Source organism: Danio aesculapii, chromosome 8 (genome assembly GCF_903798145.1).
Source record: "Danio aesculapii chromosome 8, fDanAes4.1, whole genome shotgun sequence".
In the NCBI taxonomy this organism is placed as follows: Eukaryota; Metazoa; Chordata; class Actinopteri; order Cypriniformes; family Danionidae; genus Danio; species Danio aesculapii.
This window is the reverse complement of record NC_079442.1, coordinates 28,743,821-28,770,597: the sequence shown is the minus strand read 5'-3', so window position 1 is coordinate 28,770,597 and position 26,777 is coordinate 28,743,821. Positions and strand designations below refer to the sequence as shown.

The 26,777-nt window shown below is 35.6% G+C and overlaps 1 protein-coding gene across 2 annotated transcripts in view; it reads right to left on the bottom strand.

Annotated features, from left to right (window-relative positions):
• ahcyl1 (adenosylhomocysteinase-like 1) overlaps positions 1-26,777 on the bottom strand; it is a 42,278-nt gene that overhangs the window by 14,925 nt on the left and 576 nt on the right. The window contains exons 1-6 of one of the 2 annotated variants that reach the window (XM_056463617.1): positions 17,715-17,790; positions 8,489-8,603; positions 6,147-6,290; positions 2,719-2,819; positions 1,107-1,209; positions 908-1,002 (exon numbers count right to left, since the gene is read on the bottom strand). In XM_056463617.1, the coding sequence (XP_056319592.1) occupies positions 908-1,002; positions 1,107-1,209; positions 2,719-2,819; positions 6,147-6,290; positions 8,489-8,603; positions 17,715-17,741 (585 nt within the window). In that variant the 5' untranslated portion in view covers positions 17,742-17,790. Of the gene's footprint in view, positions 1-907; positions 1,003-1,106; positions 1,210-2,718; positions 2,820-6,146; positions 6,291-8,488; positions 8,604-17,714; positions 17,791-26,777 lie in introns of those variants that run through there. The other variant, XM_056463616.1, reaches the window with a different exon arrangement.

Genomic DNA, 26,777 nt, shown 5'->3' with positions numbered 1-26,777 from the left:
GAAATGTCATTCGCAAAAAGGCTAAATAATAAGTGAAGTTACTTAAATAACTGCCAACAACATTGATTATTTGTACTTTTCTGTCATCATTTCCTCACCCTCCACTTGTTCAAAATCTACTTTCTTTTGTCTGTTGAACACAAAAGAAGATATTTTGAAGAATGCTGAAGAAGCATCAGCCATAAATTTCAATCATATTTATTCTTTTTTCTACAGTGGATTTCAATGGCTACAGCATTCTTCAAAATATCTTCTTTTGTGTTCAACAACAAAAACACACACACACACACAAGAAGGTTTGGAACTAATTGAGGATGGCATCAGCCATTTATTTCAATAGTATTGTCACAATCACCAGCGTTCTAATCCTGGCAGACCTGACAGATCGCATAGAACTACAAATCCGTCACTATATGGACTACAAGTTCTAGTCATGCACTGCACACACACACCGGTTCCTAATCCTGGCTGATTGCTAACACACACAGCTGAAGCTGTTCAGAACTGATTACATGGACTTTAAAAGCAGCACAGACACACACTCTAGTTCCTGAGTCTTGTTAAACAGTATTGTGAACATTACGACACCTTGCCTTGACCCTTGTTTTGTTTATGTGGTCTGCCGCCTACCTGTACTGCCTATCTGCCTGTTTATAAACCTCGACTCTGGATTACCCGTATACATCTGTTTGTATCTGTAATGACCATTGCTTGCCTGACTATTCTTAATAAACCTGCGTTTGGATCCGCACTATTAAAGGCTAAGACATTCTTCAAAATATCTTCTTTTGTGTTTAACAGAAAAAGAAAACAAACACAAGAAGGTTTGGAACCACTTGAGGATCAGTAAATAGTGGGTAAATTTTATTTTAGGCTGTACTATCCTATAAAGGGCAGAACTTTATACCATGTTTGCCTGCCAGCCATCCATGTTGACACAGCGGTCGATGCACCACCAGAAGTCGTCTTCCGATTCTCCCTTCCAGGCAAAAACCGACACACCTTCACAGGACAGACAGCAAATAAAAAGTGAGTCCAGAATCTCTAGATTGGACCAGACTGGAACTGTTAGTTCAGATTGCAGTATTAGTTTAGAGGGAGTTTACCACTCTCCGCCAAAGCTGCAGCCACTTCATTCTGGGTGGAGTAAATGTTACAGGCAGTCCAGCGACACTGAGCACCCAGTGCCACCAGCGTCTCAATCAGGACCTAAAAGAAACCAGCATGGCAAATCAAACACATAACAAAACACTCAAAAAATGTGTGCAAATTTACATTGTAAGCACTTTGGTTCTGATTTGTTTATACAATTGTATACTTAAAGGAACTGTAAGTAAAACAGTTGCAAAGTGTGCATTAATTAGGATAATAAATAACATTTTGAACATTCTAGCTTTTAGTTTTGTTTTAAATGAATTTGCTAAGACCAAACTAATTACAAACCAATGCGGCTTACAGTGCTCAGCATATACAAGTACACCCCTCACAAATCTCTCTTTTAAATTTTTAATAGGAAGCTTTACAATATTATATTTGTACAGAAACATTAAACATCAGTCAGTACTGAAGCCAAATCTGGAGCTTATCTAACAAAATAACGGTCCAAAAACTAGTACACCCAAATTTATATGTCATCGAAAAATATTTTTAAAAACTACTTTAAAATACAGGAAAAATCAAGAGAAACTTTTTTTGTTGTTGTTGAAATTTTGTAGGTTGTCATTTTTATTTTTATTGAATTTAATTGTATTATCTTTCAATTTCTAAATATGTTTTGGTGACTAAAATATAATTTAATTAAATAGATCAGTTTAATAAATCTGTTTTGTTTAAATCCACCAAAATACATTGCCTATATTCACTGAGAAATAGATAAAAATATTCATTTTCAATTTCATATTCAATTTCAATTTCATATTCATTTGCTGAGCACTGTATATTTAATTTTTCCCTTTGCAACTTCATCTGCAATTTATTTCAGCATTTATAAAAATATGCTCCAGTTTAAGTTTTAGTAATTTTATTAATAAATTCGACCCTATTTTATTTTAGTTGTTTGTTGATTACTTTTTTAATTAATATTACTTTTAGTTAATGTCAATCAAAAGACAATTGTTGATTACTTATTTCATAAATTTTACATTTAGTTTTACTTTTAGTGAATGGACAATGTACAGTAGTCATCAATCGAAGTGAATCCAAAAAGTTTTTCAAAATTGTCCTAGGACATGAATGGGTGTTGGTGACGATCCCCTTCAAATGTTGACTACTGTAGTTTATAGTAATGGCCGAGACAGGTTTATCGTTCCTCAAACAAACTGTAAGTGCAGTTTATTTGCAATTTATATGCAATTTATTTAGAAATGAAACCAGAATTTGTTCGCTAAACCATTGTTTAAAATAAAAAATAAAATAAGTAATTTTATTTCTAGTTTTCCCCACGATTGAACCAAAAACATCAAAACAATTAAAATAATCACTTGTGTAGTGTAGTAAATAAATATATTTCACACTGTATTTTTGCTGTTTACTGAATAGGACTGTATATAACAGATAGAAAGCAAAATAAAAGAAGCCGGTAAATATGATCAGGAAAGTTTCCAAAGCCTGGGATTCAAAGTCATGTCGCCAAAAATGTTCCACTCTGAGCAAATATGTTAAAATCTCTCTCCAGAAGAGGTGTGTGTTTGAATCGGTGTGACCCTGAGCAGAACCTACAGCAGTCTGAGCGGTGATGTGGGTGCATCCGGCCACTTTGGCCCCGGCGAGGGGTTTCTCTCCCTGAGCTCTCTTCCGCAGGGAAATCAGCGCAGACATATCTGTGGACAACAGTTCTGAGGTCAGACCAGCTGGCCTGAGATCAGCTTCATTAACATAGCTACAATCTAGAGAATCAGAGGTCAAACCATGTCCTGGAAAATGAGGATTACTATCTGATTATGCCTGGAATAAGGAATAGTTAAAACTCTGTTAGTATTTGCTCACAATCATGTGGTTTCAAACCAGTTAGATTTTTCATTCTTCTGTAGAAATGGAAAAAACTTTTCAATTCAGTTACAATGAATGTGATCATTGAGAATTATTCACTATATTCAATGTAGTACTGGGAATTAAGGACTAACTGACAGGCTGTTGAATTATTAAGGCATCTTTACACGGCAAAGGTGACACAGAAACCTAACCTGAAGCGACATCAATTTTAAAAAAGTGTGTATTTACACAAACGGTTAAATGCGACAAAGCGTCTTTACACTAAATTCTGAACAGGTACAGACCTGCGTTAAATCAGATGTGCAAATATGACTATAGACATGCACTGTGAAATGTGTTTTCGGTTTATTTACAGTTGTGAATTGATTTAATGGAAATTGATCTCTGCTCTGTCGACTTTTGATGTTGAAAATTCAACTCTACAATTTAACAAAGCGACTTTTAATAGCATTTTAGTAGTTTGAAATAATATAATACATAGGAAATTATATATAGAGAGAGAAATAGGTCTGTAAAAAACAGAAAATGTACTGGCAACTTATTACAAGGTTTTTGTACCTTATTACCAAATATCCCTTTCAACTATTAAAAATGTTCATGAAAGTCACCTTTTCAAACTTTTCAGGGTTAAAAGTTGTTGGAAGAAAGATCAAGATGCCATATTGCAATTCAAAAGCATGAATAAATGGGGAAAATAATAAATATAAATCACAAAATACACAAAACTACTAATTTACAGAGATATTTTAACAGTGTTCTGAGAAGAATGTATTATTCTGTAATAATTCAATGAACCAGTGGCAATTAATCTGCTTATATATGGTTACCACACCTAAAGTCACAGTTCAGATGTTGTATTTCAAGAAATTTGTCAGGATTTTGTCCTCAAACAGTTCATGCGCGTAGGATTAGCTGCTTACTCATCTCATCCAAAGTCTTCTGTTTTGTTTGATTTAATATTTGACAGTGGTAGGCTGAAATCATTCACTGCATGAAACAGTAATGTAGTAAAGACTGGCCTGGAACTTCTCTAGCTGTGTGCTTCCCTAAAAATATTGTGTAACTTAGAATATTCATCAGCCAATCAGAATCAAGGTTTCAGCACAGGAATAGAAAGAAATGAGTCATCATTTCCTTACCCTGGTGAAAATTATTCACCCATTTTTTAGTCATCATTTACTCTGCTTCCACTTGTTCCAAACCTTTCTGAGTTCATATTATTATACATAATATTAAATATTCATTTCCCACAACAGATGTCGATCGGTTTCCACAACCCAGGCTCATTGCGTATACGTACCCAGGTATACATTTCTGGAGACAGCAAAATACGTAACTGGAGGTACGTCTGCTCGCAGGTTTTGTTTTTGCAAATCCACCAGAGGCAGCTGTGTATTCTTATTGATGATCACAAACTTCTCTAGCACATCCTCTTCTCGTATAAATCCACCAGAGGGGGCTATATACACTTCAGCTGACCAGCTTGCTGTCGATTGAATGACTGACCACTTGAATCACCTACCCCCTTCCATAAACCAGGGTGTCTGCGGGGTGTTAAAAAGTATTAAAAGTTGATAAATCAATTATGAGAAAATTAAGGCCCTTAAAAGGTATTAAAAAGTCTTAATCCCGTTTTTATGAGATCTTAAATTTTGTTCAAGCGTTGTTCAAAGTGCTTGACCCCTAAAAAAGCATAAATATATTTATTTTCCTTGATTGTTTAGGGCCGGATGCATCCGGGCAAGCTCTTCTGTCCGGGTGATGTCAAGTAATTTGCAACAAACGCGGGAAGGTGATGTGACGCTCTCCACATGTAGCGAAACCATAGAGCAAGGCTATTCAATTGGCTATTCAATCAAACTACAATATATTAACATTTTAATATAGAAAAATACAATGTGGGTGTTGTAAGGAGCAAAAGTACAACATATGGGCTCTTATATGCTGTTGTGTCATCACTCATATTGCAAGTCATATCTCTCCGGCCCCTCATTTGTGATGCTTTTCATGAACTGGCCCTCATGACAAACTAATTGAATAGCCTCGCCATAGAGCAAAACAGTCGGCAAAATGGGATAATACAAGTTTGCGAGATTAAACAGTGGCTGAAACCTGTCGCTGATAACAACCACGTTGTTTATTTTTTCAAGGTTTGTTTCTTCCAAGCTTATCTAAGTTCTGTTACACGGTTGTGGTTCATTTATTTAGCTACAACTGTTTATCAGCAACTGTTTATTAAATTAAAGGTTTGATACTGATTAGAACTTGAAGTGGCGATGAGGTCTTAAAATATTCTGAGAAGGTCTTTAAAAAGTCTTAAAAAGGTATTGAAATTCCCTTTAGGATTCCTGCAGATACCCTGTAAACCCAACCGATAGTGTTTTCAAAAGCAATCTAGAAAAAGAAAAGCTGTCAAATTCACCAATTCACCGTGATTTCACCACGTTTTCAGCCTGTTGTTTATTTATGTTTTTTTTTTTTTGCTTTTGTTTAACTTGGTTTCTAGAACCATTCTTCGATGGACTCGAGCCCCATCTTCGTGATCAACTCTGCTCCCCCTCCCAAGTCCACCAACGTATATGGACAGCCACTAGGCAAACATCTGAAAAGCCGCCCGTCTGGAGGTAAGCAGTCAGCTAGTAGCACTAAAATTAACAGAAGCCGTCGGCGGTGTCACACCACCCCGTAGCATTCGTTTAAAAGATGAAATGCAGCCAGACATATATCTGGCTACATATTTCACGCTCTCCAGAAATGTAGACAAGGGGTATGTATCCACAATGAGCCTGTGTAGACTGTTCTAACAGTCTTCAAACTATCATATTTTGTTCAACAGCAAATAAAGGATCAAGGTTTGGAACCCCTTGAGGGCAATTAACAGATCCATCCCTTCAATATCTATGGATTGTATTGCTGCCATTAGATGTTGACCCAGTTATCATAAAAAAAGGCAAAGTCAACGGTGGACAATGGCTCTTCCCGACTTCAGCAGCTGTTATCAAACCTTGTTCACTTGACAGCACTTAAACGTACCTATATTTAAGTTCAACAGGTAAAACAGATGTCCTGAATCAACGGTACTTCACAGAACCATTAACAATCATTTATAAATTTGACAAACTTCAAAGCTGTTTTTGTGTAAATTGTCATCTGACCTTGTTCTGCGATCTCGATCTCCCGCCGGCCAAACTCAGCCTGCTTGATGTTCTTGACACAAAAGTCGCTGCTGCCCTTAGAGTTGACCTGGCTCTTCTCACGAGGAGACGTCTCATCATCTGAACTGTCAGTGTATGAGGCCGCTGTAAAAGCACAGAGGAGCATTTTAGTAGGAATATGGATGCATTCATTGATATTAGCAATGAAATTATATAAGCACAACTTTCTTTTGAATTGCTTCAGTCGTGTAGTTTAAACAGACTGCTTTTTTGGAGGTGGACGGGGGGTCAATCTGCAGTCACAAACACGTAGGAATGTTTATCCTTCACTTTTGTTGGTATTATGAGCGATTTAGGAATGTGAATTTGTCTGATCCAGGGCCAATGCTAGCAAAAGTCTGTAATTCTTGCTTTAAGCTGGCCTAGGATTATATTACACAACTCACGAAACTAGCATGGACAAGTAATGAGCGGGTTTAAACAAGTTTGTAGAACACACTGACCCAAACTTTCTCCATCAATTTTTATTTTAGTTACAAATTACAAAGTATTTCCGCAATGGACTTTAAATTTGAAGTAACCCAGCAAACGTCTGATAGACATCTAAATGTAGACAGCTTGGCTAAAACAAGGCTAAACTTGGGCTGTCAGTGAAAATCTAATAGACATCTAAGAATAGGCCAAAACTAGACTAGTCCTCAAATGGACAGATTAGACAGACTTTATATGTGTAGTCATTCAGTTCTGTTTATTTGATGACTAGTCTAGTTTTGGCCTATTCTTAGACACAATACACCTACAGCCCAAATTTAGCCTTGTTTTAGCCCAGACGACTGTTTAGACGTCTATTAGACATTTATTAGACATCTTTTAAAAACAAAAAATGCTTGCTGGGAAGATTTTGAATCAAAACAAATTGTCATAACTCATTTTTTAAAAGTGAAATAAAGCCACTGGGCACCAGGGTATTTAGCAATTTTTACTTCCAGTTGAATTTACATTGTTGTATCATTGCTAGTGTTTTTTAGGGTTTAATAACTTGCTGTTTTATGTCATCTGGTGTAATACACTGATTGTTGCTACCTCCATTGTGTATTGTGTATTTAAGCCCATGCCGCCTGATACTGTAGGTATGGGATAGGTTTGGATAGGATTTATTTTTGAATTTCTACTAGTTGCATTAGTAGCACAAAAACAACCTATTTTATCTATAATGTAACATAATGTGTATTTATATAGCGCATTTATTGTGTATATACAGTCATGAGTGGAGTCTCTCCACACCACCACCAGTGTGCAGCATCCATTCGGATGACGCGACGGCAGCCACAGGACAACGGTGCCAGTGCGCTCACCACACACCAGCTATTGGAGTGACAGCGATAGAGCCAATTCAGTGGATGGGGATGATTGGGAGGCCATTTATTCTATTCAAAATAACATTCAAGAGCGTGATTTAAGTCTCAAAATCTTTCGCGAGGTCAAGTCCTTTGCCTGCTGATTCAAAGACACCAAATTTAATTACTTTCGATGTTCTATAATATTTGTTCAATGAATTTAACAAAAACAAAAGCATAAGTACATCTTAAAACTGTAAAACAGAACAGTGTAGTAGGATCAGAAATAAAAGAAATTATCTATAATTTTATTGTCAATGCATAAAGAAGCCTTATCATGTGGCATTTTTGATCGATCTGGTTCTTTTAATAAAATTTTTTGTGTATAGTATAAAAACTATGCTAGCAAAAGAGACATATGTGAACGCTAATGTGTCTCCTCTATTATAAATGCATCTTAACCTCCAAGGGCTTGAGTGTCCAAATACATAGACAGCACATTTTAGCTCTTAAGTGGCTATTTAAAATATTTTGAATGTTTTGTATTTTGTTACAGACATACAGTGTCATCCTGCAACTGTTTTGCAGCATATGAAATGTCCCAAACACTATCTAACTAATTTTTTTTGTTTTTACTCTCTGATAGTCAAAGCTAAAGTTAAAAAATAAATTCTATGTTAAATATGCATTAAAAATTCAGAAAAAAGTGTTTTATGTAAATTCGGACCACGAGTCCACTTATATGGACATCATTTTTCTCTAAAAGTACATCGTATCAAAAGATGATACTTAGGTTTTTATTCTAATTAGGTTCTAATAAGCCCAAATAGCAAAGAGAAATAAAAAATGCATGTAAAAAACACCTTGGGCCTTAATATCAGGTGTAAACACAGTCTCGGTTTTGACACCACATTCTGTTTGTCAGTGTATTTGTTGCTGTTCCGAACTCCAGAACTGTATTTGCATGAATATTGTATTGCAGTGATGGTGGATGAGTGGTCTAACCTGAGCTGTAGCTGTCCGTAGACGACTGAGAGATGGAGCGAGACAGGGAGCGACGGCCCGTCTTTGTAGGGAACTTGCTAAACTCCTGTTTGTCCTCCTGGTTGGCAAACTGAATCTGCAAGAGCAAAATGGAGGTGCAAAAAAATGGGGAGAGAGCATGAAAAAGAATGTAGTCAAACCCCGTTCCATATTTTGTTTTATAAGACTCCTACAACACACACCTTGATCAAAGTAAAAAAAAAAACACATCACTTTTCTCATAATACACAATATAGCATCACTATATCTGGATCTGGTCTCTCTAAACACCTGCTTTGCTCCGATTGGTTGAATGGTTGGTCTAATCTGTCTCTGCACCTGTAATGTCAGTAATATGAACTATAGTGGCCTCCATTTGCCACTTCTGGGAGAGAATGGAAGGTCCTATTTGCTTAGATTTATTTTGAATGCATCATATAAAGACAATGCACAATATACCGTTGCAATACGTACGGTCAACAAAAATTGGCTGGCTACTTGCCCATTCCTACAAACAAACAGATCGCCAGGTGCAATAAAGGAAATGGAAGTGATGCCCCTTGATCCTGACACAGTGATTAGTGATTAGCCACATTTTTGTAACTGGACTTTCTTACACAGCACAGAAAACAGCATCTTCTAGACAACAGCCAAACTCTTCCAGGCCTTTCGGATACAACAAGATGTTTATGAGCAGCCAATCACAACTTTAGACTGGTAATTGTGCAGGAAATAAGCAGAGGGGTCTGGATGTAGACCTGGTGCAGTGCAATCTGAGCTGCATTCAATGCTTTTTAATGGGTTCACTTAACACTACCCCTCACAGTGACGTCACTTGCTCCATTTGAGTGCACTGTGACATAAGTGCATTGTGTCATAGCTTGCATCATAAAGGCTGCATCCAGATAATAGTGATAATAAGACTGATGACATGTTTCAGGCAGTTCTGTTTCACTGACATTATGGCCCAATCCTAATTCTACCTCCTAGCCCTTCCCCTTACCCCTACCCCTCGTTTTGCGCGTGTCCGCCAAGGGGTAGGGGTGTCCCAATTCTCTTTAGCTTGAAGGTGTAGGGCTAAGGGGAAGGGGTGAATCGCCCTTCGAACGAAGATTTTTCAGGACTACACTCGAAACCAAGGGGTAAGAAAATTTCCCAGAATACACCAGCCACTACTGCAGTAGTGCTGAACCCGGAAGTAAGGAGATCCACATATTAGTATTTTTTTGTCATTATTACAATTTTTACGACAAACAAAAATATGTTTTAATATATTCATAACCGAGTTCGTGTTTTACCGTCATGGTTAAAAAATAAAAATAAAAAAAAAACGCTAAAAAACCCCGCAAAATTTTGCGATCTATAATCCCTAATAATAACTCCTGTACAGCATTCCCACGACATTCTGACACTCGATGACACTCAAATACCCTGTCAATAATGTCTAGTGGCTGAGAGCGATGTCTGCTATTATAGTTATATAATATATCATATAGTTACTACAATTATGTTAATGTAGTTTTTTGTGTTTACATAGATGAATATGGCCAGTGTAAATGCACAGTACAGTTACGACCTTATTGCCACATTAGATCGTTATGATAACATAAAATATGCCTTCAGTGATTTCCTCAAGATAAATACCAAAAAATAGCACAACTGTAATAATTACAGCAGTCGCGGTCGTCTGATCTCATATGAAGCAAGAGATCGCGATGACATATGATGACATGTGCAGGTGATGTAGTGCTGTCCCAATTCTTAGGGGTAAATTTTGAAGCCCTTCCGCTTAACCCTCGGTTGTAAGAGCTTAGGGGAAGGGGAAAGGGTGCAAAAATAGAATTGGGATTGGGCCTTACTAACAAGCACAAAGCGAGTATATAGCAAGCATTGCTGTATACCTGACTGCATGAGTCTTACTAATAAATACAACATCAACATATTTCAGCACTTCAGGTTCAACTAATTTCAAGTAGGTCAAATTAATCAAACAAACGAAGCTATAGCTTTAAAAAATAACCACTGATCCTTAAATGCACTGAAAAGCTCTGAGGAACAGCACGGTTTAAACATGTTCTGTCTTAATATAGCCCAAAAGGAGACTATAAATAGCATCCGCTGTATTGAAATATTGTACAATTACATAACAGATGTGGGGAATGAATCCCATCAAGGGATTTCAGTTCTGTTTCAGTCACTTTAATAATGCAGAACTTGAAATATTCATGGCATATGTGCTTGGAGTCAGACGATGAAGGCTGTGTTCTGCTGTTTTCAAAGCTGGAGAATGCAGAGGAACCTGACTGTTAAATTATACCTTGTGCATCAAGATGCTTTGAGATGATCGAAAAGCATACTGTTGCTAGATTGTTATTCTCTGCAGTAAACTCTATGATTGAGCTTTTGAAAGATTGCAATTTTCTTTCCTGTGCTGTCTTATTTAGCCAAAAGCATTAAGTTTAGACTGCCGTGTCATTCAGTGAGTTCACAATCAGCGCTTTGTGTATGAATGGACCAAGACTTCAAAGGCTAAACAACATCAAGTTTAATGATCAAGAACAAATTGATGAGATCTTTTGAAATGACCTAAAAACGTTTAGTGGCTAAAATGACTCACATGCTGAAAAAATACTTCTGTAAGTTATTTTAACCACATTTTTTAATATTACTTGTATTAATTATGAGATACCAAGCCAATTAAAAAAATAGCTCATCCAAAAAATGATACAGGCAGTTTTTTCAGACTTTATCACATGTGACCTTCAAGAAAAGAGAATGTCACTTGCTATTCTGTCTGAGAGTGCATCTCAATCAACTCCCCAATACCTGAGGTTGTTCATCAGTAGGTCATGTGCATGGATTCAGGCATTGGTAGGGACACTGATGAGCTTGGTTGACTATATATTGGGACACACTGATAATTTGAGACATGAGAAGGTTCTCATCATCAAAACTAGAATGTATGAACATCATATAGCAGATCTAATAATTTTCATATAATTATTTTACTAAGTTTTTAAAAATACATTACAGCTGATTAATTTGATTGTTTCATTTACCAGCAACAGTTAAACCATTAACAGTTAAACTATAACTGTTTGCTAAATTGTTTCTGACATATCTAGCTATGTTCATTCATGTTAAAAATAAATAAATTATCATAAATAATGTTGATAAATAATCTCGTTGATGATTTGACGTTTTGATGTGCCATCTTCTTTTTACTGTGCATTTTGGGACTCTTCAGTGCACTTAAAAATGGCACTTAAAATGGCTGGCGCCCTAATTAGTGCACTGACTACTGAACAAGTGTTGCTGATTGAGACGCACTCTGAGTCTGCAATATGATTGAGTTGATTTCACATAACAATTGCAAAAATGACTTAAGAATTTAGGAGGACTTTAGCACATAGGACTAGCCTAAAGCGACCACAAAGTCATTATTGTTTTGGGTCATTAAAATGATTAAACAAGGTAATATAATCTGAAAGTAATACAATCTGAAAAAGCCACAGTGCAAAGAAGCTGACAGAAACCTTCTCACAAAGTACAAAACCAGCCATGAAGACAGAACAATCACTGTTTCCTCTTAAACTGCATGTACATGTAGGTCTGATCATATATCTGAAGAGGAAGCGAGGATGGGAAGGGCCGGGGCGTCTGGACTGGGATTCATGGCAGACTATTAGATTTACACAGTGATGCGCAGGTAAATCACAGAAGCCGAGCTCTGGTTCTGCCTGCGCTCCTTTTTTTAGACCTGATTTATGTTTCTTTCATGCACAGATGTCTCTTCCATAGACATGGATCTCCAGCAGCTCGGCTTCAAAGCATCCGCAGACCCAGATTTACAGCAAAAAATAAATAAATATGAATATGACTGTGCTTTAGCAAACAGATTTTATCATCACAGAATCAACTGGTTTGATTTATAACCAGAAGTAATGCACATTTATGACTCAAACCCCAAAATTGCCATTGATGAATCACTGCAACATCTCATTTAATTGTTCATTTCAAAATGATTACAGATACTAATAACTCTTTATATTTGAAAGTCTGATAACAAAGAATTGGTTTTAAGCTGCCGTCACGTTATTGTTTGAGTATGCGAAATTCTGTCAGATGGTGCTGTAAAAAATGGCTGCATAAAACAAGATGATGCAACACTATTGCTCCATATTTAAATTTTCTGTACAGAGGAGTCAAGTTTCGATCATCTACTGGTCTCCTGCATTTACATGGCGTGAAATTCACCAAATTTGAGCTTTGGAATGCAGCGACTTGCGAATCTAGTCGCATGAGCGTGTTTTTCTGGTCTGTCTGCATATGAATGGAAGTCAATGGGGCAAAAAGTGCAGTATGACCACAGTTAAAGACTAAAAAACATGTCATAAATTTGACAGGGGAAAAAATCCAACAGTGAATATGGATGCTCTTGGAAAAATCCCTGCCTTCTAGTAAAGGAGCCAACCATTGATATATAGGTATATAGGCACTATAGACAGATGATTCTCTGGAGGAGAAGCTTGTTCCAGACATGCGTTTTAATGACAGTTTCTGCAGCTTCCTTCTTCGGCCGACTAACGCATTAATCTCAGTGAATATTTTCCTCACAGACATGAGAAATATATCTACAGTATATAAAGCTATTCATCTTTACTTTTAAATTAACCAAATAAACTTACAAACAAATTGTATCTGTATGAAATAAACACAAGGTACACAAGGTCTTTCCTGTCTGACCTCCTTCTTTTAAATGAATTCCCACCTGAAGGCAATTAATTGATTCAATTCAATTCAAATCATGTTTATTTCTATAGCACTTTTACAATGTGGATTGTGTCAAAGCAACTTAACATAGAAGTTCTTGTAAATTGAAATTGAAACTGTGTCAGTCCAGAGTTAAAGTTAAAAGTTCAATTTTTATTTTTAGTTTATTTTTAAACAAGCCACATACTTGTAAACAAAGATCATTTTGGAGGAAATCTGGCATCATGAATAACTAGAAAATTACCTCAGAAGACCAGATACAGATTCAGCATTATTCAGAAGATGGTAGGGTGTAACACTTCATTTATTGATTCTTACTGTAGTTATATAGTTTGTTTGACAGGATGAGATTTGATGATGTCCTCCAAAAACAGAAATGAAAGAGAATGATTTTGTACTTTTTTTTTTGGTCATGATTCAAAATTTTGACAAATTCTCCATTCAGAGATAGGAGCTGCACTACTTGGCAGGCATTTCAAAGATGGCCACTGAGTGAAAGGACTTACATTAAAGAGACTTTATCACAAAGACAAAAAAACAAAACAATGATTAACAAAAATTTCCAGCAGACTATTAAAAACCTAGAAAAACTCAGGGTTTTCAGCATCTGGAACAGTATAATACAAAAATCAGTCCTAATCTAGTCACATTGGATTGGGCCAACTGTCAGTTAGTGATCAAAAGGATGCAAAAATAAGTGGGCAGGAGGCTTCAGGCTAAAGTAACCTTCAATCTGTGACCTTAACCAGTGACATCTGTCTGATCATGTGTTTGTGTGCAATTTTAATCAGTCAAATAATCTGACCATCTAATATATTTACTGTCCAAGTGCAGAGACAGATAGGGATGGCAGAACCTTAGTCTGTGTATATGTGCAAACATAAGATTAAGTCTAATGCATCCGATGAGAGTCAGACTACTGCATTCCTTGCAAAAGGGTTCATTTCAATAGCTTTTTTCCAAACTAAAAAAACAGCAGATCCCCTCACCCTTACAAAACACAGCTGCCAACACAACTCCTACTGTGAACTACAGCCAATATGGAGACCCAGAGGAAAGTTGTTATTGCATTCAAGCAATACTAATAGCTCAAATGACTTTTGGCAATATTTTTAATAATAAATATTTTAAATCATCTATGGCAGATCTTTTTTCACTTAAGCAGAATGGAAGAAAACTTGGCAAGTGCTTTTTTAAAGGTAATAAATGGCTAATAATTTGGAAATTAATTTATTATTGTTAACTTTTGCAGCTTAGCAATGATCAAATATTTCCTCAAATTTTATAGTGCCATGAAATCAATATTTTATCGTTTTTTGTTTTATTCTATTGTTCAAAAACTAGTTCATACACGAATTATAACTATTGTATGAATCTAATTTAATACCATTAAATACTCTAAAAAACATTATTGAACTAAAATACAGTCATTTCATTGAAATAAACTATTCTGTCACTTTTGTTTTTGAAACAAGCCTTCTTTAAAAAATAAATATATATTTATTAACGTTTTTAAATATATCATTAGTAACTACTTAACATGCAGTTTAATCCTTTGATGACAAAGCTGAATTTTCAGCATCATTACTCGATTCATTTCTCACCACACGATTATCCTAATATGGTGATTTGCTGCTTAATAAACAAATGAGAAAAAAGTACAAAGACAAAAATGTACATTACTATTTAGATATTTCTTGTGGATATATTTTTCTCCAACTATTCCATACACTTAAAATTACTTCAGATCTTAGTTTGAAAATCTTACAACTCACTTTCCAATCCCAGAAAATGCTCAGTTCCCCCAGTAGTGTTGCTTTAAGATTATCATAAATAGCTTTATTTGTTATCTAACATGTGATCTGACAGACAGCACATAAATCCTGAGTTTAGGTGTGTTTGGACACAAAACTGCATGACATGCCATTGAAGTTGACAAAACACACAGCTGGTGATTCAAGGAAATTAAAATGATAATAAAAATGCCAGTGAGAGATGACATTGTGACCCCCAGGCAGAGCTTTGAACTCAAAGTATTTGAAATAACCAGAGAGTTCTGATCAGAGAATATCAGAGTTATACATCTGCAGGTGAAAGACTAACAGACGGAGACTAATAGAAAGCTATGAACCATGATGAAGCCTCATAAGCGTTAATGTCACTTTGGGCTTATTTCACTGATTACACTGTCAGTTAAATGATTAAAATGGTACCATGTTCTTTTTTTAACATGCTGTAATTATCCGGAAAGCAGTGGATTATGTTAAATCTTACTTGAACTGTCTGTGCCAGTGTTACATGACAGTGTTATGTCAAAAGATGCCGTTTACAGCCCTCAAACTTGTGACTTCACCTTTATATTATGAGTAATATCTGCTCAGGTCTATTTCAGCCTGACAGTCCCTGGAAAAACTAGAACAAGAAGTCTCAAATCTTCCTTCTCTGAGAAAAACTGAGTAATTAAGAAATCTGCAACATTTCCTATAAACCTTCCCAGGTTGCTGACAATTTGATCTGTGGCATAGGTCTCAAACTGGATTCCTGGAGGGCCGCAGCTCTGCACATTGCCCCAACCCTAATCAGACACACCTGATCCAACTAATCAAGGTGTTCAAGACTACTCTGGAACACCTCGATTAGTTGAATTAGCTGTCTTTGAATAGGGTTGGAGCAAAACTGTGCAGAGCTGCGGCCCTCCAGGAATTGAGTTTGAGACCTCTATAGCATAATGTCTCCACATGTTTTATTATGAGGGAAAAGGCAGAGGTAAGTCCTGGATAATATTGCAAGGCCTGATTTAAATCAGATTTGAGGTGTTGTGTCTTATAACACAATAGATGATGCCAGACAAGTGCCACTTACAAGGTTTATTATTACCCAGCAAACAATTTTGTGTTTAATAGACGTCTAATAGACATCTAAATGTAGACAGCTTGGCTAAAACAAGGCTGTCAGTGAAAATCTAATAGACACCTAAGAATAGCCCAAAACTAGACTAGTGGTCAAATAGACAGATTAGACAGACTTTATATGTGTAGTCTTTCATTTCTGTTCAATTGATGACAAGTCTAGTTTTGGCCTATTCTTAGACGTCTATTAGATTTTCACTGACAGCACAAGTTTAGCCTTGTTTTAGCCAAGACGCCTGTTTAGACGTCTATTAGACATCTTTTAAATACAAAAAATGCTTGCTGGGTAGTAGAATACTATACATGTATAAAAATGATATTTCTGAATATGTAATTAACCTGATAAGATAATACATTAACCTGATTATGCACATACACATTTTTTAAGTTTAACATGAAATAATATAATAAAATATAATGCTATCTTTTTTATTTTCTATTTTTTTTTCATATGCTAATTTTACACATTGGTCAATATGCTGATTTTAAAATAGTTTAATGGTTGAAAGGTTGCTGGTAGATGAAACAATCAAATTGTTAGCTTTAATGTACTTTTAAAAACCTATATTTAATAATTATATGAAAATTATTAGTTCCTCTGTTTACACATTTTACTAGTAGAAAAAAATCATCCTCTTATTATTATTATTTATTCAAATCTTTTTTTTTATTTCATTGTTCACCATTTTTAGTAAAGTTGACAAGGACTTTTATATAAATTTAGTTATATAATATAATAAAACCCTATGCAAAATCATTTATGAAGAATATATAGATTTGAACGAATATAAATCTGATTATATATCAAGGTAAAAAAACTTTATATTTTCAGCATTTTTATTAACATTGACAGACCTTTATAATTAGACCATATAATTAGACCATCATGAAAAAAAATAATATAAATAAATAAAATAAATAAAAATATAATAAATAAATATATATAGTCAATTTAAAAAATATAGCAGAATATAATAAAACTACATTTATATTTGTATTTTGTATTATATATATAATTTATATGTCATAATTTAAAACATACGTATACATAGTCGGCGCCAATAGCCTAGTGGTTAAAGCGTGAACACAAAGCACTGATTTGCTTGTGGTGACCTGAGTTCGAGTCCCAGATAGGGGTCCTTTATTTATCCTTCCCCTATCTCTGCTCTCCACACTTTCCTGTCTGTAAATCTCCTCTGTCCTATCAATAAAGGTGAAAACCCCTAAAAAATTGTATGAAAAAATACATATATTTTTAATATTACATTTTAACTCTAAGCATAAACCTGAACACACACACACAATCTGTCATACATCTTATAATGCATACAGTGTGTAAAATATACCTTATTTAAAGTTTTTACCAAAGTTTTCATTAATATATTGATTTTCTTTTCCACAAATCAATACTATATTATTCCTCAATGTATATAAACCCCATTTCCTTTCAAAACAACAGTCTATGACTAATTCTCTCAGCTGTGTCGTGCTGTATGATGGAGTAGTTAGCATAATGTGCCACTTACCCTGGGAAAGTCATAGCCATGGTTCATGTTCCCTGTGTGTGTGTATGTGTCTGGCCTGAGCTCTTGCCTGTGTATTATTACAAACTGCTGTTTGACTACTGTACTTTTACAGGGGGAGGTTTCAGCGTCTTACAGCGGACATGAGGCTATGGGGAGGTGACAAGGGAACCAATAAATCAAGCACTCGCAAACCCGGCCTGCCTACTTTCTGCTCTCCTTCTGTAATCCGCCATTCTCTTGCAGCCAGCGTTTGTGTTCAGAAATGCTAAAGGAAGGGTGTATTTGTTGCCCTGGAGTGTTTTAATCCAACTGGTTCTCCCAGTGCCGTCGGAAACAGACTCTCCTGCCGAGTTTATGCGGGGCGGCTCATAAAACAGGAATCTGGCGGGAATTAAAGCATGTTTCAGCAAACCCCTAAAGCATCCACTGTAGGTCGCGCCGGTCAACTCTATTCCGAGATCTGACTAAAAATAGCTGAAAAAGAAATCCATTCCAGTTTATCGACTGTTCCGCTTTACAGCTCAAAATGATCCATAGTGGTGGAAACAGACAGGCAGGACAAGGCCAGCAGACGCTTGAGCCGTTTACCGTGACTCTGCCAATACCTGCTGAAGTCCTAATGTTACCAGCCTGGCGCTCGGCCACAGTCGCTAATCCCAGGCTGAGGTCATGCAGTGTACACTCTGCATGATTGTCAACAAAACAAAGAGCTCGGAAGCAGTGCTTGGGCTTTTGATTTAGTGCTTAAAAAAGCAGGGTTGTCAGTTGATTGTGAAATGTAAGTGAATTATTAATGAAATGATTATGTATAGTTGTCAATTGTTAGCCCATAAATGAAAGACATTGTATTATGGTTGGTTTAAATATGTTATAACAGTGAGTTTGGACGTGTAGGGGTCTATCAATAAAGGGGTTTTATTTCACTATCGCTGATCAAAAGGCCATCAATGGCCACATCGATGTAACTGATGTTTTAACATGTACATAAACACAAACACATTTCATATACATTATATGAAGTATATACACGGTAAAAAATGCTGGGTTCCACACAATTCATTTATGTTGTTCCAACACAAATCGATTACGATAACATAGTAGTTTTTACAAATTTAAGTGGATTTAACACAAAATAATTAAGTTGATTTAAAAAAAAGTGTTGTTTGTGTTGTTTTAATTACTTTTTAAATATGTAGTTTGAACAAGGAGCTAAAGTCATTTTTTAAGAGCAAAAACAATTACCTACATTGTAATATGCAGATTTGGTGCACAGGAACAATTTTTTTATTAACCTATAAAGGTATATAATGGAAAAGGTCAAGCAGTTTTAATTTTCTTTAAAGAGTGATTTCATAAAGTTTTCAATAGAAATACTTACCTTAAACAATGTAACATTTTTTAAGTATTTTTTTATCAGTTCTAAATAAATAAAATAATCATAATATTAACTATATTCATGTAAATATAATTGTCAGTCCGGTGACCCTAAATAAATTATCACTTTATAATATAATCAACTTATTGCATTATTGCAATATATATATATTGCAAGTTGCTAATATGAAAGGCAAAGGTTTCTAGATTACTCTTATTTTAGCAAAAATAAAATAAGATCATGCCTTGATTTTTAATTATTTAATTAGAGCAGTAAGGTCTGATTTTGCTTAGACAAAAGTCTTGTCACTCAACAGAAATAATGTACAGGGTAGAATATAAAGTCTTGCTGCTGTGGAAAAAGAATTAATATTGTGTCTGACTCCCATGAGCTTGGGGGACTGAATCTATACATCTCTGCAATGACTCAAATAATTTATTAATAAAGTCATCTGGAATGGCAAAGAAAGCGTTCTTGGAGGACACCCAGAGTTCATCAAGATTCTCTGGATTCATCTTCAATGCCTCCATCTTACCCCAGACATGCTCAATAATGTTTATGTCTGGTGACTGGGCTGGCCAGTCCTGGAGCACCTTGTTCTTCTTTGTTTTCAGGAACTTTGATTTGGAGGCTGAAGTATGAGGAGCGCTATCCTGCTGAAGAATTTGCCCTCTCCTGTGGTATGTAATGTAATGGGCAGAACAAATGTCTTGATACCTCAGGCTGTTGATGTTGCGAGCCACTCTGCAGATCTCTCGCATGCCCCCATACTGAATGTATCCCCAAACCATGATTTTTCCTTCACCAAACTTGACTAGACTATAAGAGTCTTGGGTCTATGCTGGTTGCAATAGTTTTTCTGCAGTATTTGTGATGATTGGGATACAGTTCAACAGATGATTCATCAGAAAAATCTACTTTCTGACACTTTTCCAAATGATCAACTAGTTATTATTTGTTGCTCTTACCACTGAAATCAACGACAAGACTTTTGTCAGGTAGTATATTCACCAACTATAACATAACTTACTGCTTAACTTTCATTGTACAATGCATTGTTGGAGAAACTACCAAGTTACAACTGTTTCCCAAACTGTTGCAGGTGCATTGTTTGAAGCAATTTAGTGCAAACTATGGGTGCATGGTTCACAAAACTCACAATTCAGTTTGATACACAGCGGTGTCACGGTTGATACATTTTTGATACTGCAAAAAGAAAGAAATAGATTTTTGTAAAGTTTTTATTTATTAAAACTAAGATCAAAAAGCATGATCTTTCCTTTAGTATCATCTTTACACTGGACAATGATGGAGCAATACTTGACCCATCTTTTGGGGTGTCTTCATAGCAGCATATAAAACAAAAATGGCTTCTTATAAGAAAGGTAATAATGCAGTAGTTAAAAACAATAAGCAAAAAATGTATATGGTAAAGTCCCAAGTGTGTTTTCTGTGGACAGCATAAATCTGTTTTATTTGAATCATGTAATGAGGCTCAGTTAATGTAAACAGTGAATAATTCCTGACTTTGCCTGGAACCTGTCTTTCTCCTTACTGAGTTACTAAATAAACATAATTTTTCAGTTGTTTTCAATGAAATGTTTTTCAAAACGTCAGCACTATGATGAGACACTGAGCATGTTTCACGTGAAGCGCTCGGTTCTCTGCATTTTTAAAATATGCCAATAGTTGGAGAAAGGGTTAAACTAAGTGTTGCAAAAGCGCTCTCAGGTGCGAAGAGTTTTTGCTTTTCTGGGCACGTGCCCTAAGATAGTTCTTATATTCTGATCATTCCATTAATGTTATTAGCCATATTGCAATGAGCTCATCCATCAAGTGCCATGACTGCTGTAGTGTGCTTTACTTTGAGGGTGGGAGGGGTAGACCACACATTGCCTTTTACAGTGCTGTCTGCCTTGTTGAGCGCAGTGGCACTGAGAACATAATATTTCACATACTTTTTATTTTCCAGACGATACATTTCTCATATAATGTTATATATTGTTATCTTCCCACTATTTATTTCCCAAACAACAGCAGTGAATCATTCAGTTTGAAATGCGATATATATATATATTTACATGTAATGTGCACCAAACCGAAAGCCTCATAATGGTTGAATGTATATGTATATATATATATATATATGTATGTATGTGTGTGTGTATCGGTACATCCCTAGTGCAAACTGTTGTCACAATTGTTGGAGTAATACTACAAATCACGAGCAATGCTCCTGCTTTGCTCTCAGTTAATTTGCTTTATTATATTCCTCATCTTGCAGTTCCACCTTGGTACTAGAGTATGTACTCAGATGTGCACTCTTCAAACAGCACTTTAAATCTTGTAACAAATGATTTTTAAGATGTGTGATTTTTATTGCTAAAAATAATTTTACGTCATGACTGTCAGATGTCTGTAAAGTAAATCTGCATTAAAAGAGGCCAGGTGTTTGTGTATTACTGTATAAAGTAGGTTTAATTTCAAAACTGAACATAATGTCAGTGCAATAGCACGGCCACAGCGCAACAGCGCTCCAGGCGTCCCAACTTCAAATCTTAACTCATGGACCTTAATGATTCTGTCCCTCTCTCTTTCCCACATAAATGCCAAAATAAAGATATCTTCAATAAGGGTATATACATGAATCAGAGTGTGAAAATGAATACATTTTAAGACCTTTTTAGGACCCTATTCATACATTTTCAAACTCATCGCCCCTTTAGGTTTCAACCATTAACATTGGCGACATTTTAACTTACAGTATATTTACTAAATACTCATTGTAAAAAACTAATCCTAAAGTAAAACATTATTCTTATACTGAATTAAAAATGCTAATCCAGCAGGTGGTGCCCTTTGAACAGCATAAGAATAACTGTGTTGCCTTGGTTACTGCAGTAAACAAAGCAGCGTAATGTCAAATCTAGCAGTATTTTCTAGATTTCATAAACTACGCAGCATCCCACTATTCGCAGATTAAATGCTAGCATACAACTATACATTGTATAATCGAAAATCATACAATATTCAATATCTTGCAACTCAGCGTTAAGACTTTTAATACTTTTTAAGGGTCTTAAATTTCTCAAAATTGATTTATCAAGTTTTAATACATTTTAAGACCCCACGGACACCCTGTTAAATGTTAAAATCATACAAATGAGCATGTTCTAGATAGAACGCTTGCATACATTCTGCCCTCTGTGACATCTGTTCTTTATTGTATCTTTATACTTGTCATACACATTTTGTAACTGCTATATTTGTATATTTTTACTTTATTTTTACCCTGAGGTCATTTATATCATACTCTGTCGATGTAATAGTCAACTCACAGTTTCAAAGTCTAACAACGACCAGCCTGTGACAGAGTTTTACCATTAACAAAGCTCATTTACTAAACAGCTGATGAAGCTGTTTAGTTCTCAACCCAGTTTTCCCCCCCAAGTCATGTTGACGTAACTAAATTGTCTTAACAGGATTTGGCTGAGAATATGAAACATCTTAAACTCTGTTTAAAGACATTTCAGCATCCGGCTCAGCCAAGTCAAAAGCAATCGTCTTCTTGAGTAAATGAAATAATTGAGCTCTGAAGAGCCGATGGTCTATGGTGAATAAATGAAACGCGATCTAAGCTCTCTCAGATGACTGCTCGGTTGCTTCAAGCACTGAAGCAACACCATCGCTTTAAACCTACAATGCACCTATTCAGCAGAACTAGACATCCAAACCCATAACTTCCCTGATAATTGGCTGAAATTTAATCTAATCTTTATATGTGTATCAAGTAGAACAAGCAAAGAATCAGTAAGGAAGCAAGAAGAGTCATTTCATTCCAAATAAAGTAACGGAGCATTAAGAGGGGTCTAGTTGCATTGAAAGCTCTCCATATTTCCCATATGACAGGCTGAATGTGCACAATGAAAAAAAACAAGGTCACTGCAGGGCTCTTATAGCAGGTAGGGGTTGATCAAGGCCCCATGCCAAGATTTGGCCGGAGAAAGCAGAGAAAATGTTCCTAAATAGGTGTCATATTTCTCCAGTCCGAGCAATTTTCTCTCACAATGTTATCAGAGCCTCCTGCTCAGCGAGGGAAAGGGCTAGCAGAGGTACAGAGAGAGAAACTTTCTCACACCCTCTGCAAACTGAGACGAAGAGAGGATACGGTTTCAGAAAAAAAAAATTATTGTGATGACTAGCGGTAAGAAGTGCAGTACACACACAAAAGAGGGAATATGCATGATTAGAGGGGAAGACAGATGAACGTATCTGATTTTCAAACCTTTGAGCTTTCGTTTTAAAGAGACGTTGGCTGTTTTGAGGTAATTTGTGTGCTAAAAGACAAGCACATAATGTTTCTAAGAGATCAACTGTTCTTTGTATTTATCCAGTATTATGAAAAACCCTGTATTAATTATATCAGATAACTCAAAGAACCGACATCTGCTGGAGTCCAGGTAGTATTACTTTTTGAATATTGGAGAATGTTTAACAAGAAATTACTATTTAGGTCGTTCTATTTAAAAATAATTTGTGAAATTCAGCCAAATTTTACATATAAAGGTGCTACACTCAATGAATGATGCTGTTTGTTCAAACTACTTATTTAATATGAGCTGAATCAACATAATTCTTGAGGGTTTTTTGGGACAACTTAATTGTTTAATGTTCAATCTACTTAAATTTGTAAAAACAATTAATTTAACTTAATTGATTTGAGCTGGGACAACATGAAGGATTTGTGTGGAACCCAGCATTTTTTTAGTGTATACTCAAAAAAATGACGTTTGCTCTTTGTTTAAACTACTTAAGTAACATGAGCTAAAACAACACAATTCTTGAGGATTTTTGTTTGCGATGACTTAAATGTTTTATGTTCAATCCACTTACATTTGTGAAAATGTATAAGTTAACCTAATTCCTTCCTGTTGTCCCGACACAAATCGATTGTGTGGAACCCCATCATTTTTACAGTGTATTCAGATTACAGAAGACTTCTCTATTTGTTTGTAAAATGATTAATCCTCTGGTGTTTATTTATTTATTTATTTGACTTCATTGGAATGGTACCAAACTCAGTATACATTTTGGCACTTGCTATGTGACACAAAGAATAATGGGTAAAAAACGTCAAAAGATCCTTTAAAAAACTTATTCTTGTGTTGTTAAATGCATCTAGCATAAACATTTGGTACTGAAAACTTGTTTAAAGATATCATTAGCCTATCATCAATTTGGAACAAAGTTTCTTTGTTTAGACTTTGATTATTATTACTTATGATTAGGGATGTCCAGATCCAATCATGTGATCGGAAATCGGGCTCCATCATGCTGTTTCAGACTCGATCAGAATCAGAAGTTACCTCCCAATCAGGACTTAAATATATTTGTATATTATATATTCTCATTATTTTTTAACACATCTAGTCATGCGGTTGCATAGAGTTAGACCTCTGTCTTGACTCCACACAGAAACAACAATGCATGCGGCAGGACATCACTTTGTTGCAGATGCTATTGGGTAAATGCCGGCAAAGTAGATCACGGAAGCAGCTTGAAACGGAAAGCGTGTATGCTTGCAGTCTGGAGGTATCATAAAGTGGATGACGACAACATTGCCAAAGCCATTTTTTATGGTTTATAGAAGTATCGGATCGGGTTTCGTTATCGGTAGATACTAAAATGAAACGACTTAGACTCTGACTTGAGGGCAAAAAAACCTGATCGGGACATCCCTACTTATGATTATCTAATAGGGCTGCACGATGTTAGAAAAATCAGACATTGCAATGTTTTATTTTTCTGCGATATGAATTGCGATATGAATACAATTTCAGCAGACGATTTAAATCGCTCTATTTGGTAAGAATTCAAGTACAGAAATTGAATCCTCAAATGTAAAATAGCACTACATAGCATCTTCACTGAATAAATAATTCATTAATATATTTTTATTAAAGTTTCAAACGGCACAATTCCTAGTGCCTGAATGCTTTAAACTCTCTTGATATACTCATACAGTCACATGTAGGGCTGGGCCGATAAATGATATTATATCGAATCGCAATAAAATTTGTGTCATTAACAATGATAAGCTCTGGATTTTTTACTCTATATTGATCTAAAAGCCAATCACACAGCAGAAATGTGCAACAATGGGAATCTAGAAGTGTGTTGATATTAGAAATGCACAGAATTTTTGGCTGCCAAATATTATCGCCCACTGAAAATGGGTTATTTAATAGACCCTCTTATTTTTGTGGCTTCAGTCAATGTTGGGATACTCTTTTAAATCTGGAAGCTGATATCAAAATATATATCGTTTTCGTTCAATATGGAAAATACTTAATCGAGATTGCATTCTTGCCATATTGCCCAGCCCTAATCACATGCCTTAAAAACATGTCAATTATAAACGTTTGCTCCATTATGGTTAAAATCTCCAATGACTCTGGCCGTACTATGTTCTGAACTGTGGCTCCTGGTCAAACATAATCCCAATTCAATATTGCAGATCTTTGCAATGTGATACACACATTGCGATATCGATGCTAAAACAATATTTTGTGCAGCCCTATTATCTAATGCGTATCTTATTATTTAAAATGAACTTAAATCATTAAAGATTTAAGACAACCTGGAAATGCTACTTTCAGTTAGACGCTCAGAAAGCTGTTAACATGACATAAATGGATTATAACTACTGTATTAATATAATTTAGTACCAGAGTCTTCTAAAAATACAAAATATTTTAATAACAAAAGTAACTAAACTAACATATATCAAGTATGTCGTTGAAATAGAAATGGTCATTTTTGGCTGCCATTCAAACAGCACCTTAACAGTTAATACACTATTTTAAGTACAGAACTTACACATTTTTTTATTCACATGAATAGTGCCAGGTTATAACTGTACATGCACACTGCATAATTATTTTAATTGGATTTTCTTTAATACTAAAGAGTTCTGCAAACATCAGCAGTGAATTTGATTTGGCGCTGAGTGTAATGCAGCTGAAGAGAAGCAGCAGAACAGCCCTTGGCTCTGTTGTATAACCAGCTGACAACTCGATGAGCGAGTGGGCAGAGTACTATGTGCCTCCTTTACCACCCACTCACACACACACACACACACACACACACACACACACACACTCCAGAGGGTCACCCCGAAAACATTTACACAGTCTTACAAAGATCATATTTCATTTACACTGTAAATAATCTATATCCATCTATTTGTTTATCTATCTATCTATCTATCTATCTATCTATCTATCTATCTATCTATCTATCTACCTATCTGTTTATCTATCTATCTATCTATCTATCTATCTATCTTTTTTGAGTATCTTCACTCTTTGATCTCTGCATAAAGGAGCTCTGACATTGTCCTAGACAGTTACAATCCCAGATGATAGAAATTAGAGACTGATTTTAGATACAATACAAATTAATAATTTTCCCAAATTTCCTTTAGCTTACATGATATCTGAGAATATACAAAGGTCAGCGGTTCCTCCAGACGTGACGACCGGAGCAAAGCCGGTAAATGTAGTACTGGATGCGGCGAGAACAGAACTGTGGAAAGCCTGGAAATGCGCGTCACGTGACTGTAATAGGCTCCAGCACACCTCTATTTCAACTCTTGTCAGGGATAATCTTTCCTAATGATCCGGTAA